Source organism: Lissotriton vulgaris, chromosome 10, assembly GCF_964263255.1.
Source record: "Lissotriton vulgaris chromosome 10, aLisVul1.2, whole genome shotgun sequence".
Classification (NCBI taxonomy): domain Eukaryota; kingdom Metazoa; phylum Chordata; class Amphibia; order Caudata; family Salamandridae; genus Lissotriton; species Lissotriton vulgaris.
Genome location: NC_141698.1, coordinates 564206286 through 564222440, shown reverse-complemented (window position 1 = coordinate 564222440; position 16155 = coordinate 564206286). Strand labels below are relative to the sequence as shown.

At 44.1% G+C, this 16155-nt stretch overlaps 1 protein-coding gene across 4 annotated transcripts in view; it reads left to right on the top strand.

The window, feature by feature from the left end:
* The window catches only part of CLEC16A (C-type lectin domain containing 16A), a 704284-nt gene that overhangs the window by 275248 nt on the left and 412881 nt on the right, over positions 1 to 16155 (top strand). For all 4 annotated transcript variants that reach the window (XM_086941416.1, XM_086941414.1, XM_086941413.1 and 1 more), the window contains exons 11-13: positions 309 to 435; positions 8684 to 8784; positions 10989 to 11111. In XM_086941416.1, the coding sequence (XP_086797542.1) occupies positions 309 to 435; positions 8684 to 8784; positions 10989 to 11111 (351 nt within the window). The remainder of the gene's footprint in view (positions 1 to 308; positions 436 to 8683; positions 8785 to 10988; positions 11112 to 16155) is intronic.

The following is a 16155-nucleotide window of genomic DNA, read 5'->3' as shown; positions in this document are numbered from 1 at the left end:
CAGCTTTATAACTCATAATGTGACATAATTGTCTGCAAAAAAAGTATATATTTTTAAATCATACATTATTTCTCATTAAGAAACGGTTGGCCACACAGCATTTTGTCTGTTTCAGGAAAAAGATAAAAAGTTAAATTTTTTTAAATGGAAATATTCATACAACATTGTTTTTACAGTTGGGCTTTTGTTACAGAATTGCCCACATTGCAGCAAGGTGATAGCAAGCTGACAGCACGTATAGTGTGCATGCTTCAAAAAATCTAATTAATTATGTTGATATGTTATTATTGTGCCCTTTCCTTTCCCAGAAATAGAGATGGTTATCATGGAACGAGGCAAGGTGGCAGAAATGTCAGCCACTGTGGTAGCAGAGCAGAACACAACTGATGAAGAAAAAACTGCTGCTGCCTCTGTGAATGAGCCAAATCTGAGCCGGTAAGAACAGCTGATGAAACCCTTTTTTAAGTGATACAATAATCCATTAAGTAATCTCTGCGCAGAGATTTTGAAGATCTTTCTTTGAATATTTTAAATTCGGCACCCTAATTTTATGTAAGGAGAGTTAACCTTCTGCTTTGGAAAGGCCACATTGTCCAATGATGGGAAGAAAAGAGTTCCACCATTCATACTTTTTGACTCTCACCTGCAGACAGCATTTAGCTGTCTGTTGAAAGAATTCCTGTAGACCATACCAGAAAACTGTAGTGGGATTAGGGCCAGCCCATTGTGTTCCATACCATATCTTGGATTGTTTGTCCCTCCACAGGACCGTAGCCTCAGTTTGATTGAATGACTTGTATTCTTTCACTGTTCACGTGTAGTGGACTCCTTTTTTGTTTTTTTACTTTTTCTATAAGCAAGTGAGTGCTTATTTCTTTTTGCTCTTAGTTGCTCTCTTCGATATGCTGCTTGCCCTGTCCCTCGAATAACCACCACCCAATACCATAAGCTCTCTGTAACTCCCTACTTTCTTCCTCCCCCAGTTTGTCCATTGCTTCATCCACCAGGGCTTTTTTGCTACTATTTTGTTGTAATTCTTTTTTTAAATCTTTCATCCAGCTACCCCAAGCTCCTCTGTTACTCACACACCTACTTCCCATTGCTGCCACCCCCCTTAACTTTTCCACGACTTTCTCATCTGTTGTTCTCTCATTCCGATGCATTTTATTTCAGATACTTTTTTTCGGGGGGGGGGGGAGGATGGCAGCTGCCACTTGCTTGCCGTTCACTCTTTTTTCAAAAGGTTTTTCGCACAATTTGTTTTTTAGCATTCTAAATGACACTGCCGTCTTTTGAACGGAGAGCACCCACGTCATTCCGTGTACTTGTACAGACACCATCACACATTCACATAAGGAATGATGTGGCCACCATCAGTCATTTTTGGCCGATTCTAAAGAGCAATGGCAAAAAGCAATTTTTCCTGACACATCACAACATCTGCAAAATGTATTGCCAAAGTCAATAGATACGAAAGGGGCAACCTATTGGCTTTGCATTCTTGTTCTATGAAGATGTACACTAGCTGCAGCAGAGATGCATTTTCTTAAAGTGAGAACACTGAAAGAGTGTGACTGTTCCAGAGGGTAACAATAAAAGGATGTAGCAATGCACCTGTTCTCTTCTAGATGCCATTGACCGTAGCCCTTGGTTTATTATGTGAAGGGGCTATTATCTGGAAAGAACAAAACACTAGATAATGTTTGGGAAGCTATTCTTTCGAGTCCTTCCACAAGAGGCAAGCAAGGCTGTGATGCCAGTCCACAGAAGAAATGCTCCAATGGTAGCAATTTTCACAAATGTTTCACTACTGCTGCCAGGAGGCCCACCCATACAATCTAAAAACACCAGTGGTTGTATTGCTTTCTTTCTCACGCTGCTTTGTTTTCATAATTAGAGAGTCCTGAAAGACCGTAACATATTAGTTTCACTGCAAGTAGTTCTGTTCTAAGATGAGGATGCCTGTAAGTTATGAGAACCTTTGCTAGAGCTAAACATACTTTCAATTCCATAGCATATCTCCATGGCTTGTACTTGGGTGCCAGATGGGCAGAACATTTTAGGATGCTTCAGAAAAGTTTGCTTTTGGAGATGCTTTGGAATGAAAGCAGAGGTTTTGAGGCATCACATTCTACTTTTATAACCTACACCAGTTGGTTCACATGTGCACCTCCAGGATCCAGAAGATCTCTATCACCTGCAGAGTTCCACACAGTTCCTTTTTGTCCCCTGTCATTTCAACCCGTATGTGGAGAACTTGGACTCTACTGACTGATAATATCACCAGATTTAAGAAAATGGCGTTGATACACATCTCTGCTTCAGACGTACTGTGCCACAAAAACTACCTGCCCCTCCGGTAGTTTTTAAGTGACCTGGAGCCTTGTGCCTTAGTGGAACTGTTGTTCTCAGAATCTTGGCATTGAGGACGGGTTGCTGTATTGCAATGTGTGTCATCAAGACAAGCCATATTCTGCCTCTAAGTGTGTACAGATAATGATTGTCAATCTTAACCTATGTCATTTGTTTGAACGGTCTACTAATATAATTTGTTTTCTAGAACTTTGTGTCTCATTTTAGGGCCAGTTCACACATCATTTTCTCTGAGTAACAAGTTTCAGTCATTTTTAATCGCATGATGTGGAGTGTTTTTTGAAGATGTATTCTGCAGAACATTTCAGACTCTGCATGAAACTTGCTCATCCACTGTAAAAAATGTCACTGTGTGAAAATACAATTCCTTCAGGGCAGTAATGTACTTCACTGTATCAATTTTCCACCAGTGTTGGTATCATCTACGCTCACAAGTTTTTAGACCTTCATGTCTTTACTCACTTAGAATGGGTTCCAGTAAGCCACAATGAGGAAGTGAATGCTGGTGAGAAGGTCGTTCAAGTTCATCTGTATATTGAGGTCCTAGCAAGCACCAAAAGTTACATGTATAGTCTACTAAAATAGTTTAAATGTCTCTGGCGGGTAGCTTGTTAGTGAAGGTCTATCCTAGAAAGCAAGCTACTTTGTGAATCAGCATATTATTTGCTGTATTGCTCAAGTGTACACCAGATCACCAAGTGTTGAAGGAGAGCATGAACGGATTATCTAAAAGAGACGTCTAGCCGCAGATTCCTTAACTTAGAATATACCCAGGGACATTTTCCACAGCAGCACCTCTGCGCGCCTGGGGGCGACGCCGCCCGACTCTGCCCTGAAGTCGTCCACGGACATAACGTCAGCGGAGCCATATGTGCCTCTCCCGGCGCGCTGATGTCACTTTTCTTCTTATCCGCGCCCGAATGCGGATCCTGGAAAACCAGCAATTCCTTTGGCTGGGTTTTGGGCCTTCTACGACACCCTTGGTGTCTTGGGAACAGTGTGTAATGCTTTCCGGATTTAAGGCTAGTGATGCCTGTGCGCGTCAGATGTCTGGACTGACCCGCACCTTGCATGTGGTGCCTCGAAGTGCACCATGACTCCAAGGACTGTGCCTCCTATCAGAGGATGAATATGTCACAAAAAGAGAGGGACCCCTTGGAGAAGTCAAGGGAATTGAGGTATCAAAGCCTGAAAGAGTTGAATCCCCTTGATCAAACAATAATTATTTTAAAAGGTATGATCTTCAATTATACAAGCAAAACTAAATATATAAAAAGGCATCGAATTTATTCCATATGTAATAAAAATTAGCAGCCACAGTATCAGAGGATGAAACCAAAGGCCTTCAGGGAGTGTTGCATGAAGTTGCTGGCCGCACGGGTGGCTGGTCCGGCTCCCTCCCATCGCCGCTCTTCTTCTCTGGACGGGCTTGTTCCCGAGTTCCCTCCTGCCACTACCGTACCACAGCAGGTAGCGTAAGCACGGGTATCGCGTACGGAGATCTTCATCCACTGTCCCTGCCGCTGCCACCCATTCCTCTCGCACTGCACCAGGTGGTGGCGCACAGCAGCCTCATTTTCCGTACCCACCCTTTCCGGGTGTTGGGGCAACGTGTGCCCAAATGGAGGCGTATTCAAAGGCACTCCAGGCTTGTTTTGAGTAGCCCCCTCTCCCTAGTGCGCCTTCGGTGGCCGGCACTCATGCCGGGTCTTCGTCTGCGAACGTTTCCCCGGCTGTGTACGTTAACTCCGATTCCGGAGCCGACGCGATGCCACCGAGCCAAAGCATAGCCCACCCCGGCAGTCAGCCCATAGCCCTGTGTGGCTTCCCGTGCCGATGTCAGAGGTGGCACTGGTGACGCACAGGTCGACGTCGGGTATTACACCATGCTCGACGCCGGTTCCGTTACCTCGTGCTCCCTCCAAGCAGGTTGCAGTGGGCGGGTCGGCGTCCAAGTCCAGTCCTCTGTGGAGGTCGTCGACGTTGAGGCGACTCTGATGCAGAGTTGATCGACGCCAGTGTCCGGCGTCTAGTTCACTTCCCTTGGTGGTTGCTCCCCCCCCGGCCCCCCCCCCCCGACTCCTCAGTCAGCAATCGGTCTCCACCACGGCGTCGGCCGACGCTACCATTTACACCTCCTCGCTTGGAACTTGATGTTTCCCTGGACTTCCCTGATCAAGGAGCCCGGGTGCAAGTACCCTGCGTCGCCTGTCCTACAGGTCAGTCTCCGGCTCCTCCACTGCTCATGTCCAGTGGTAGAATTAGCCTTCAACAGTCTCCTACTGACAGTATGTTATCTCCTACACGGATGGCAACTGAGTCTAGTGCTGCCTTTGCACACACTATTCATGGGGCTGCTGCTGTGCTTGGCTTTCAGCCATCTATGGTGCCTCTTCTCTATGATCCTTTTTTGGATCTGCTCCATTTGGAGCCTATTGAAGTAGAACCTTTGGTGCCCTTCAATGACTCTTTCCTTGATATCCTGCGTGGCACATGGTCCAGACCCTCTTCAAGTGACCCTGTTGATCGGGCTATTGCCCGTAGACACCGCCGTGCTCCGGGTGATCCTCTTTGTCTGTCTCTTCACCTAACAGCTCAGGGACCAGTTGTTCAGGCAGCTTTTAATTTACAGTCTTCACCCTCTTTGCCCCTGTTACCTCCCACCAGGGTGTCTAGGTGGTTGGATGATTGTGGTCGCCGGCTTTTTGCCTCTGCCAGCCCAGATGTCCGGGCTTTAAATACGGCCTGAGTGTTTGCACGTGCATCCTTCACTCTTTGGGACTCAGTTGCTCACCTTCTCCCTTCTATTCCAGAAGGTTCGCGACAGAATTGCTTGGTCTACTGCTGCATGGTAGAGGCATGGCACAATTCTCCCTTAGGTCATCCCAGGATGCAACTGACTCTATGGGACGGGTCCTTGCTCGCGCTGTGGCTTTTACGCCGCCTTGCTTAGCTGTGCGACAGTTGCTTCCCAGTTCATATCCGGGATGCACTCAGAGATCATTCGTTCAATGGACTGGATCTTTTTGCCCGCCATGCAGATTCGGCGGTCTCCCGTATCCTGTCAGGGTTGCCATAAATGTGGTTGCCACATTCTCTGCCTAATTTTTGGGCGCCCAACCTAATGCTCAGGTTGGTTTTTAGTGTCCGGTTACTGTTCATGGCCAGTTTGCCAACTCTATGTATGTTCGACGCAGCCGTTTGGCTGATTCTCTTCTTTTCAGTCCTCTGAATGTGTGCTTAGCCCAAGAGGACGTCCCTTCTGGGGATTAGCCTTATCCTATATGGGGTATTTTATGGCATTGGGCTCTGCCTTTGCCTTGGTACGCTCCTTTGGAGTCTACAAGCAGACGTCCTGCTGGGAGTGTCTTGTCTCTTCCTACAGAGTTCATCGTATAACTTGCTCTATTGCACATTGGGTTGGTCTGTCTGTACTGCATTGGTACCTGGCTTGGGTTCAGTGTTGTGTGGTGTCTATCTCGCACACCTAGTGAGACCCCTTGTTGTGGCAATTCTTTAACGAATGACACCCTATTTGCTGCTGTGCATCCTGATTCTTCTTGTTTTTATTGGTGCAACTTGAACGTACAGCCCCTTTGGGTTTGTCCTTCAAAATGGTGGATTAGCAGATGTTCTCTGTTTCCGGATGAGTGTTTCCACACTTTTGCTTGGATACATTCTGTGCATTCTCAAGGGGGAGTGTTTTCCCTGGATACTCGCTTCTTGAGGTCTGGGTCCTTTACATTTGTCCTCACTTTTGCCACTGTATTGACTAGTTATTTTTCCTACTCTGTCTTGCAGGGGACTGTGGTTCCTCTCAGGCAAGGGCCATGGATTACTTACTGCTCTTGACATTGCCCTACCTAATTTCTGTACGTCTTTAAATATGTTCAGCGTCCTCTGGACTCTTAGTGGGTCTCGTTTCATTGTTTCAAAGTTTTCATCCTGCTCATTATCTGTTCTGTGTTCTTAAACAAATGATTTCTGCAGGCGCTTTTTCATACGTTGTCCGTGGTTCCTGGCCCGGTCCACTTGTGGTGTCTGGCATGCTGGTGTCCTTCTTGGGCCGTTGCCCTCTTGCCTTCTTACAGTTGTATGCCTCTGAGACGCTATGCTACCCTACAGGTAGTCTTTGCTTACTGCGTGGGGTTCCAGTGTCCTCTCGGCATGCTTCGGTCTTCGCTCTTGTTGGTTGTCGCTCGACAGCTCGTCATCGGCCCTACAGATATTGTGATGACACCACCTAGTCCGAGCGTGTCTGGTTCTTTTGTACTACCGGCATCTTGTGCCCATGGATTGGATTTCTGCCACTGCTGTCACTTGTGTCTAATGGTACTGGTTTCAACAGGGTTCTTTTTTGCTGTTGTACATGTTGGGCCGATGTTCCATGTCATTCCAGTTGCCCTTTCTCAACACTTGCTGAAATTGGCACGCTGCATCAGGCGCTTCTTCACACCCACGGGCAAGCTCCACTTTTTACAAAGGCATAACCTTCCTCTTTACCTCCAGCTTATCTGGTATATGTTTTTTTTCTCCATGCTGGCACTTGCTGGGTATGGGTCAGCCTATTGCCACTGCTGCCCTATGTGCTTTTACAGGTTCCACAGTGCTTTGTACCACTGTTTTGCTTGGCCGACCGGTAATGGCTTTTTGCTTTCTGTCGCCACCTCGGGTCCTGTGGATCCTTTCAACCCTGGGTTGGTTCATCCCTTTTTTGAAGTTATACATGCTCACTTCGCCACGAGTTTTCTGGCTTGTCTCTTTCCTTCTCTCAATCCGGTATACACAAAGTTTTTTTTTCGTGCTGTTCAATGCTGCTTCAAGTGGCCTTGCCTCCCTCTGCTTTCCGCTCTCTTTAGAGCTTCATGGTCTGGTGGTTTACTGCGCTACATTACTGTCCTCATTGTGGTTCGTCCCCAAGGTTAACGGTGCTGTTAAGTTACCGAACGGACGACTACGTTCTTTCGGGAACTTGGTGGAGTTCAGTCGCAGACCCGCTGCCTATGGGTGTGGCTTTGGTATCTTTTCTGAGTTAAGGAATCTGCGCAAAACGTCTCTATCAAATGTATGAGTTACATACCTTCGGTAACAATGTATCTGGTAGAGACAGTCTAGCCGCAGATTCCTGAACTTAGAATAATCCCCAGGCGTCAGACTGGATCCAGAAAAGTTTATGCAGCTGCACCTCTGTGCGCCGGGGGCGGCGCCGCCCGGCTCCGCCTTGACGTCGTCCAAGGACATGTCGTCAGCGGAGCCATATATGCCCCCTCCCGGCGCGCTGACGTTAGTTTTCGTCGGAGAAACTTTTCCGCGTCAGAACGTAGAGCCATCATCAAAAGAAAAAAACTGTAAGAATATGGGAACAGTGTGCAAAGAAATGATGGAAAAACAAAAGAAATCGACAGGTGAGACAGAGTAGTGCTCTGAAAAGCCACCCCGCAAGAGCGAAGGCTCAAGCAATGTTAAAGGGAGACAAGGATGTGGAAAAACAGCCTGGCAGAGGATAGAAACCTTTCTGGATCCAGTCTGACGCCTGGGGATATTCTAAGTTAAGGAATCTGCGGCTAGACTGTCTCTACCATATACATAGTTACCAAAGGTAAGTAACTCCTACATTAAGGCAAATTTCATTAAAGGATATATTTGGAATTTTGAGATTCAAATACCTGATATAAAGTGAAAGAGGCTGTTTTAGTGTAATCTCTCCTCTAGGGAAGGACATTGTCTCTCCATATCAGCAATGAAGAACATTTGGAATTCAGCATTTAATTGCTTAAAGACAATTTATTGTTTGAAGCTTGAAACATTGTTAACTTCATTAAATGCATAAGAAATAAGTTTATAAGTTGGCACCACCGACTGTCAAGTCTCCTCCTAAGGATTAAAAACCTTGAGTTGTGTGACAGGGACAATAGTTTTTGTAGGGCCACATAGCTGCAGGACTGTGGCAGCAAAGAATATGTAAATATTTATTGGTGTTATTATTGTTATTAACCCCTTCACCGCGGTACGTATTTCCCTGCGGGTGGGGGGTGAGAGCGGCGCTTCCATGCTCGTGACGGAACCACGCCGTCATGAGCTCACGCCGCCCGTGGCTCATGATGGCATGGTTCTGTCATGCGCACACAAGAGGTTAATATCAGTATTGTTGTCATTATGGTTATTATTATTACTATTACGGTTACCTCTGCTATGAACGAAAAACATGTCAGCTTAAGTTCGCAACAAGTATCATGTATCTTTATGCTTGAAAATGCCTTTATTTGCAAGTAAAAAATACTATCTAAAAAATACATCTTTGTTTTTGCAGGCCCTTCCTTGATATGGTGTATAATGCTCTGGAATGCACAGAAGAGGATTACTATGCACTCTTTGTTCTATGTCTTCTTTTTGCAATGTCCAATAACAAAGGTATGCTTTTTACTAAGCATAACTATGATATGTATCCCCTTTGAGCAAAGAAGACTGTAGTGAATACGAAGCCTAATACTTTGGGGTCTTATCGGGTCAAGCACAATTGTGTTTATTTGTCTGACGTGTTGGAGCGATAACTTAGTAACCTATTGAGCACTGTACTAGCCTCCCTCTCTATTATACAACTGATGGGTATTTACATTTTTCATCTGCTCTCTTTATTGCAGTTGTGCTTCTCTGTATGACTAGTTGTCATTGATGGTGCAGTGATTGAGAGCAGGTTTGCTACTCGCATGCTGACTTAGATGACAACAGCTGTTATTTAAATGGACCCCAAACCTTCTCTTTCACTACATGTAGGTCATCGCTAAAGTTGTCCAAGGCAGCCATGGGGAGGGTGCAGTGTATTTAAGAGGTATGACATGTACTGGTGGGTTGTTGTTTTTCACTATTGCAAGGACTAACTCTCCAATAGGGTAACATGGGGACTGACTTGAAATATATTTTAAGTGTAATTTCCCATTAGGAGCAGATAAAGATTTGGAGGGGAGGGGGGCTGAACGTGCAATTTAAAAAAACATTTTTTGGTGAAGTTGGTTTTTAAATTGCTTGTTTGAAACCAATTTTAGAAAGGCGGCATTGTCTTGCTTAACTATTCTGTACCTCTGCCTGTCTATAGAATACACATCTGGTTTGGCTGACAGTTGGGGTCTTGTGCATTCACTCTAGACAGTCAGACAAAGAGAGCTGAAGTGTGTCTTGCATATCCTTATGGGCCATCACCAGTCTGATGGTTCTTCCTGAGCTAGAGTGTTGGGAGGAGTTGCCACTGACACCTGATTTAGGGCTGTGTCTGTCCTCACACAAAGCTGTCTCCATCCCCTGCAGTGTGTTTGGAGCCAGGTCAGAGAAAGGCAGGGTCTTGTGCACTACAAAGACTTTCCTTTGAAGTTTGTCTACAAGACAGAAAGGGTTATAAGTATTGGACATATGACACCCCAAAATAGAACACTTCTAGCCTGAGGACATTCTGCCTGGAAAAAGAGTTGAATGCTGTAGGAGGAACTTCCACCCTGCCTATTACTTTGTTGTACTGGCCTATTGCTTACTACTTCTGTCCTGAAAGTGAATAGACTGAACTTGCTTAATCTTGTCAAAGTGAGATTTTGACATGTTTATGTTGGATTTTTGTCGTGTTGGTCTTGTTTTATTCAGATACATATTGGCTATTTTTTTTCTAAACTGGTGTGGACTTTTTTGTAGTGTTTTCACAGTATTACTGTGTTTGTGGGTACAAATGCTTTACACATTGCCTCTGAGATAAGCCTTTCGGCTCGTCACGCCAAGCTGCCAAGGGGGCATGCATGAGTTATTTTAGTTGTGAGACTCCTTTCCCCTAACTAGTGGGAGGGTCCCTACTTGAACAGGGTGCAAACCATTGCCAACTAGAGACTCCATTTCTAACAACACCCATTCACTATCAAGGTATTTTCTGACGTTTCCAGCATGTGACCTTCTCTTCAACATTTATTCGAATGCATTAACCATTTAAATAGCATTTTAGCTGTTTGCTTTGATACACGTCTCTATAGCATGTGCGTTCAGCCCAGGAGCTGTCTAACTTCCTTCTGTTCTAACCAATTAAGTAAGCAAGAAGAAAGTTAGTAAATGTTTGCTTGTCATTTTCATGTTTGAAACAAAATGTCCATTCCATTTGTCTGGCGTTGTCTGCTAGCCTTTTGGGTTTGTCAACAATTATTTTGTCATAGTTTTACTACACTTTATTATTCAAGGAGATGCTGGGCCCTCATTAATATGAATAAAATTAGCTAAAAGCAAAAATGTGAAATGAAATGCTCTAAATAACACGCCAGCTACAGAACCATTGCCACAGGTAGATAGTCTTTCTCCTGATATTCTATGAAAGAAAAAGACAATCTGGTAATTGAAATATAAGCCATATACTGCCTTTACTTTACTAACCTGTTATATTGAATCACTGACAACCTTGAGTAAACTGTTTGTTTTATGTCCCGTCTCCTTCAAGTTGGCCTTGCTTGTTAACTACATGTACAGTAAATTGTCAAAAATTAGAACCCAAACTTTTTTAAGCTCAGTAGTACAAGTTGAATTTTGTTTTATTGCTGGCAAGGCTGCGTTTTTGTGGCCAGTTTTTGATGTGAGCCATATTTTATTCCCAGGAATAAACCCTATCAAATTGGAGAGAATCCATCTTCCGGTTCAGGTTATGAAAGAGAAGAACTCCTACAACCAAGCACTGGCAGAACGACTCATTAGGATCACGAGCCAAGCTGCTCAAGCAGGTATCTGTATGATCTTTCATTTAAAAATCAGTTGAGAGCTTAATAAATAGTTTTAAAAGCTCTGTTAAGCTATTTATTGGTGGTCTTCATAATTCAACGACTTTTACTCTTTTCCTTGTTTCAGATTTTGTATAAGACTGTTTTGTTTCCTCAAAAAGGAACACTAGTTCCTTTCTTTTTTTTTAATGTTATTTGCTTCCATCAGAGGTACCATCGCTAATGTGGCTTGAGCCACATAACGTGAGTTTCAAGCTTTCTCTTGAAAATTCAGAAGAAAAATAAAGAGCACAGCAGAAAGCTAACCTCTTGCCAACCCTATTCTCCTTCAGTTTCAGTGATGTTTTTGCATGAAGGCAGATATATGCTGGGATATTACTAGCAGCTCAGTCTATAACTCGTTTTACCCACGTTAAAAATGGTAGCATATTAAAGGCAACATGCTCTACAGTGAAGCGATTGTTCCTGATAGTCTAGCACAACAAGCATTTGCAATGCAATAGGTCTCGCATTTACGCGAGTTTGAGCTATTGGCATTGTAAATGACAATGCCTTTTATTTATGTTTTGGTTTTTAAAACATAAATAAAAGGCATTGTCATTTACAATGCCAATAGCTTAAACTCACGTAAATGTGAGACCTATTACATTGCAAATGCTAGTTTTCTGTTTTTGTTTCATGCTTACAATTGGCAGGGGGGCGAGGAGTGGGTAGGGGCTGTGCTGTAAATCAACACTTGCTGGCCTGTGTGGTGCAGAAACAAAGTGTATGTTGAAGCACAGCACTCACCTCTGCTTCTTAAATGTAAATTGGTAGCGGCGCCGTTTATAAATAAATAAATAAAGGGCTGCGCTTGAAGTCAAAGCAGCGCCATTCATAAATACATAAAACTGCATTAGACATGCTGAATTTGACCGAGGAATGAATATCCAAAATGTACAGTGCGGTGTCCATGAAGCGGCCGCTGTGCTGGTACACAAGCAGAGTCAAAGCAAAAAAAAAGTGCTTACAATCCTAAATAACACGTACCGTGTACAACCGAAGTAAAAGGGCCTGTTGCCATGGGAGGTTTCAAATAAAGACAAGATGGTACTAAGGAAGGACTAACTAGCCTATTTGCGAATCAGAAGTCAACTTTTACGAAGGGCAATGACACAATGGGGGCGGAGAGTCGGTGGGGCTCCTATTCCATACTCTACTACAACAAGTCTCGCAGAGCAGCGCATTCGTACCGACTCTAGGCTCAACCTAAAAACTAGGCTGTTAGGCTTGCTTGCCTCACTAAAAATTCACCCCTTTAAAAAGAAAATCATTCTTATGTGTAGTCATAGTTATGCTTATAATGAATACTGCTTTTTAATTGTTCTCTTTATGGCACTTGTAAAGTCCTTTTTGGTGGCAGCCCTCGACACAGGTATATATACCTTGCCAGTCTCGCACATGCGCTTGTATGTCCAAACATCCCTGCACTAAAAGTAAGTTCTACTGTGAGCATGCGCCTTGTATAATTGTCAGCTGAGTTATTGACCATATATTTACTTGGGTGCCTGTGGTATGTGGGGGCCAAATTACATTACTGATAATTTTTCTATAGCACCTTTCTGTAGCACCACTACACCTATCAGGCACTGTAACTGAATGGCAGATAAAGGTAGAGGGGAAAGAGGAAAATTGGCACCACTTCAGCACTTCTAAAATGGAGACAACTCTTTCATTTGAATGAGCTAGGTGTGGTAAATATAGATGCAGGGTAGCCAATAGTATAGGTGAAACAAGATAATTTATTCTTAAAATGGGAGTCTAAGATTACAGGTAAGGATGGTTATAAGGAAGCCCCACCCAGAAGCAGCTTCCTTGCTGCTCAGCCCATGCACTTCAACTATCATTCACTCATCCAGCCACACATCAGCATTCTAATTGCATCACACTCACACTGGCTGAGCAGCACAGGACATAAACTGAGTAGAGAAAGCATGGCATAGGTATGAAGGTACCACACACCTCCATTCTTTACTGAAAAAATAAAAGATGTAAATCCAGGTCAGACATTAATACTCAAAATTCTTAAAATGAGACCAAAGCTAGGAAGTACACATTTAATAATGCAATACATAAAAATATAAGGGCGGGAGAAGAAAATAGGGATACAAGGTTAAGAGTAACACATACATGCATCACTTGGGAGAAATACCCACACTCTTCCCCCTCAGCTGACATTAAAATATAGAGGAGGTCATACAAATGTGACACCTCACATTAGAGTCGCCGACTTTGCAGCATAGCATGAGGGTGCAATACATGTGCCCCAACAGATGCCATATAACTATCAAAAGCAGAACATATGCCCACACACACATATGCCCCAAAGAAAACTTTTGAGTGCAAAACAAATGCCCTATCACCACAACATAGCACAAGGGTGCAATACGTGTGCCCCAATGGATGCCATATTCCTGACGCATGCAAAACATATGCCCTTGCGAGTGCAACCTGTATGCCCCAAAGAAAAGGTTTGAGAGCAAAACAAATGCCCCATCACCAACAACTGTAAATAGTTATAAAATAAGTATTTGCTTGGGTAGTAACTAACAAGCCCCACACAAAGCAACATTTGGGTGCAAGACATATACCCCTTAATATGTAAATGCAATAATGGTTTGGGCTGCAACACAAAAGCCCAACACCAGCAACCGTAAGTAAGTACGGTTTGGGTTGTTGAGGCCTTGCCCCATCAACAGGTACTGTAAGAATTGATTGGGATGCAATAAACCTTCCCCAGCTAAAGTAAAAGTAAATAACATATGGATAAGTAACATAATTCCCACAAAAAGCAACAAGTAACATTTGCATAAGGTGCAACACACACTGTATACTGCATAGCACACAAACACCACACAGGTTTACTTCTTAGGAACCTAGGGATAAAATGCACCATTCAAATTATCAATCACACACTGAATAAATGCAGTGCACAGCTGACCAGCTTAGATAATAAGCATAGTATAAAGAAATAGGCAGAAAATCCCTTCAAATGTTAGTGTGAAAGTTGTGTGCATCACCATGAAAGCTCTGCTTGCTAGCCTAGGTTGCACTCCTCCTGTGCAATGAAGACTGAGACACTGCTGCTCAAGGGGTCGCTGTAGCTGTGACGACAAATCAAGTCCACTGTAAGACACCATAGGTTCAGAAACGAAACGTTGCCTGGGAAACTCTTGCGTCACACACCGTTCTACCTGGTCCAACGACTGCATCATAGGGATCACCAAGGAAAGTACATAGCATGGGTGTTCATTCTACTTGGAGGATGACTTTGACCGATTTTTAATGGCAGTGTGCCAGCTCAGAAAAAAAGACTTAAGATTGCTCTATAGATACTGCGGAGAAAGTTGCAAAGTAACTAGGGTGCATCACGACAGTGCTGTGATTAGCAAAAAGGAATGCAGGAAGCTTGGGCCTGTTGCTAGGTCATGCCCGTTGCCAAATGCAGTTAGTGCTCTAGAATCTTCTGCACACGTTCTATCCACTCCCACGACTACATGTCCATGTGACAGGAAAACGGCACAAAATCAGCTGAAACCGTGAACAGCAGTGCTTCACATGTGCATGCACTAGCATGCGCATCTACAGCCGGACACAATAGATGACTGCTCTCACTGCCCATGATCTTCTCTGTTCGTGGCTGCACTTATTAACACTCACGTGTCAGGGAAGAATCTCACTCCAACCCACCTGGGCTTTACAAGTGGCACATTAGATCCCTAATTGTAAGAGCACTGACGCTTCTACAAGTATAGAGGCATGCGCTCCCAAAGTCTCAAATGGACGCTAAAGTTTAAGTGAGAGGACCGCACAGGCCCCAATAAAACAAATAATGCAGCAGCTTACAAGCCCAATGGTCGATTTCTTAGTAATCCGTTACCAGGCTGCAAGATGATATCAAATCAGACCTATGTCCTGGGTGTGCCCCAACACATGCTTAAATTTGTCTCCGCAAGGTAGACAGGCAGGGCAGACAACATGCAGAGTTTCAGTACACTTACATAGGCACCAGACAAAGGGGTCAAATGCCCACAAGCCACTGGTTCAGTGCTGTTCGGTCTTTCATCCTATATGGTGTGACTTCCTTGTTTCGGAGTACTCGCAGCCAACTCGCTGTAAGTGTTAACCCAGTGAGCTGCAGGTTCACTTAACATCAGCACTGAAAGTACATTTGCTGAATAAAATTGATGAAAAGAAGATTGAACACCCTATGCTGTAGGCTGTCAGATGTAAAGTTACTGCGGTGGGGCTTTTAGGGCCCCTCTGCAGGGTTATTTTCTTTCGGGCTGCAATTTCTAAAAGTATTATGTTCAGGATTCTTAAGTTTCGATCTCTTCTCTCCTGTTCCAGCAGTAACCTTTTTATCACACTAGGTTATTTTTCTGCTTGTTGTGGTAAATGAAGAAGCAGGGTATTTAGGAGTGTAGGTGTAACAAGATCAGGTTTATTCTTAAGATGGGAGTCTCAGGTTACAGGTTAAGATGATAATAAGGAACCTGCGCCGGTAGCAGCATCCTTGGTGCTCCGACCATGCACTCCAACTGAAATGTACTCATCCAGGCACATATCAGCATTCTAATTACATCCCACATCAGCATTCTAATTACATCACACACTGGCTGAGCAGCAGGCAACATAAACTGAGGAGAGAATGCATGGTGTAGGGATGAAGATACCACACTAGGTTATCTCTTTTACTCTGTGTCAGAACTGGGGGTCTCTAGTTGGCTTAGGTAGGTATCTTAGTCCAAATCGGGACCCTTGCTTCTAGTCAGCCCTTCAGATTCATCTGCTGCGCTTACCATCACCCATTTTTCCAGTGCATCACCACATCCATCCATAAACTCCCTCCAAGACTGGTGAGACAGTTTCCACTGCCCTGGAATCTTAACCCCCCCACCAGTGCAACACCAGACTCCTAGGCGTCTGAGCTCAAGCAAGAGTACACAATTCAGAAATGACACTTCTCAGGAGAAAAATAAAACTCAGGAAAAATAATCCCCAAACC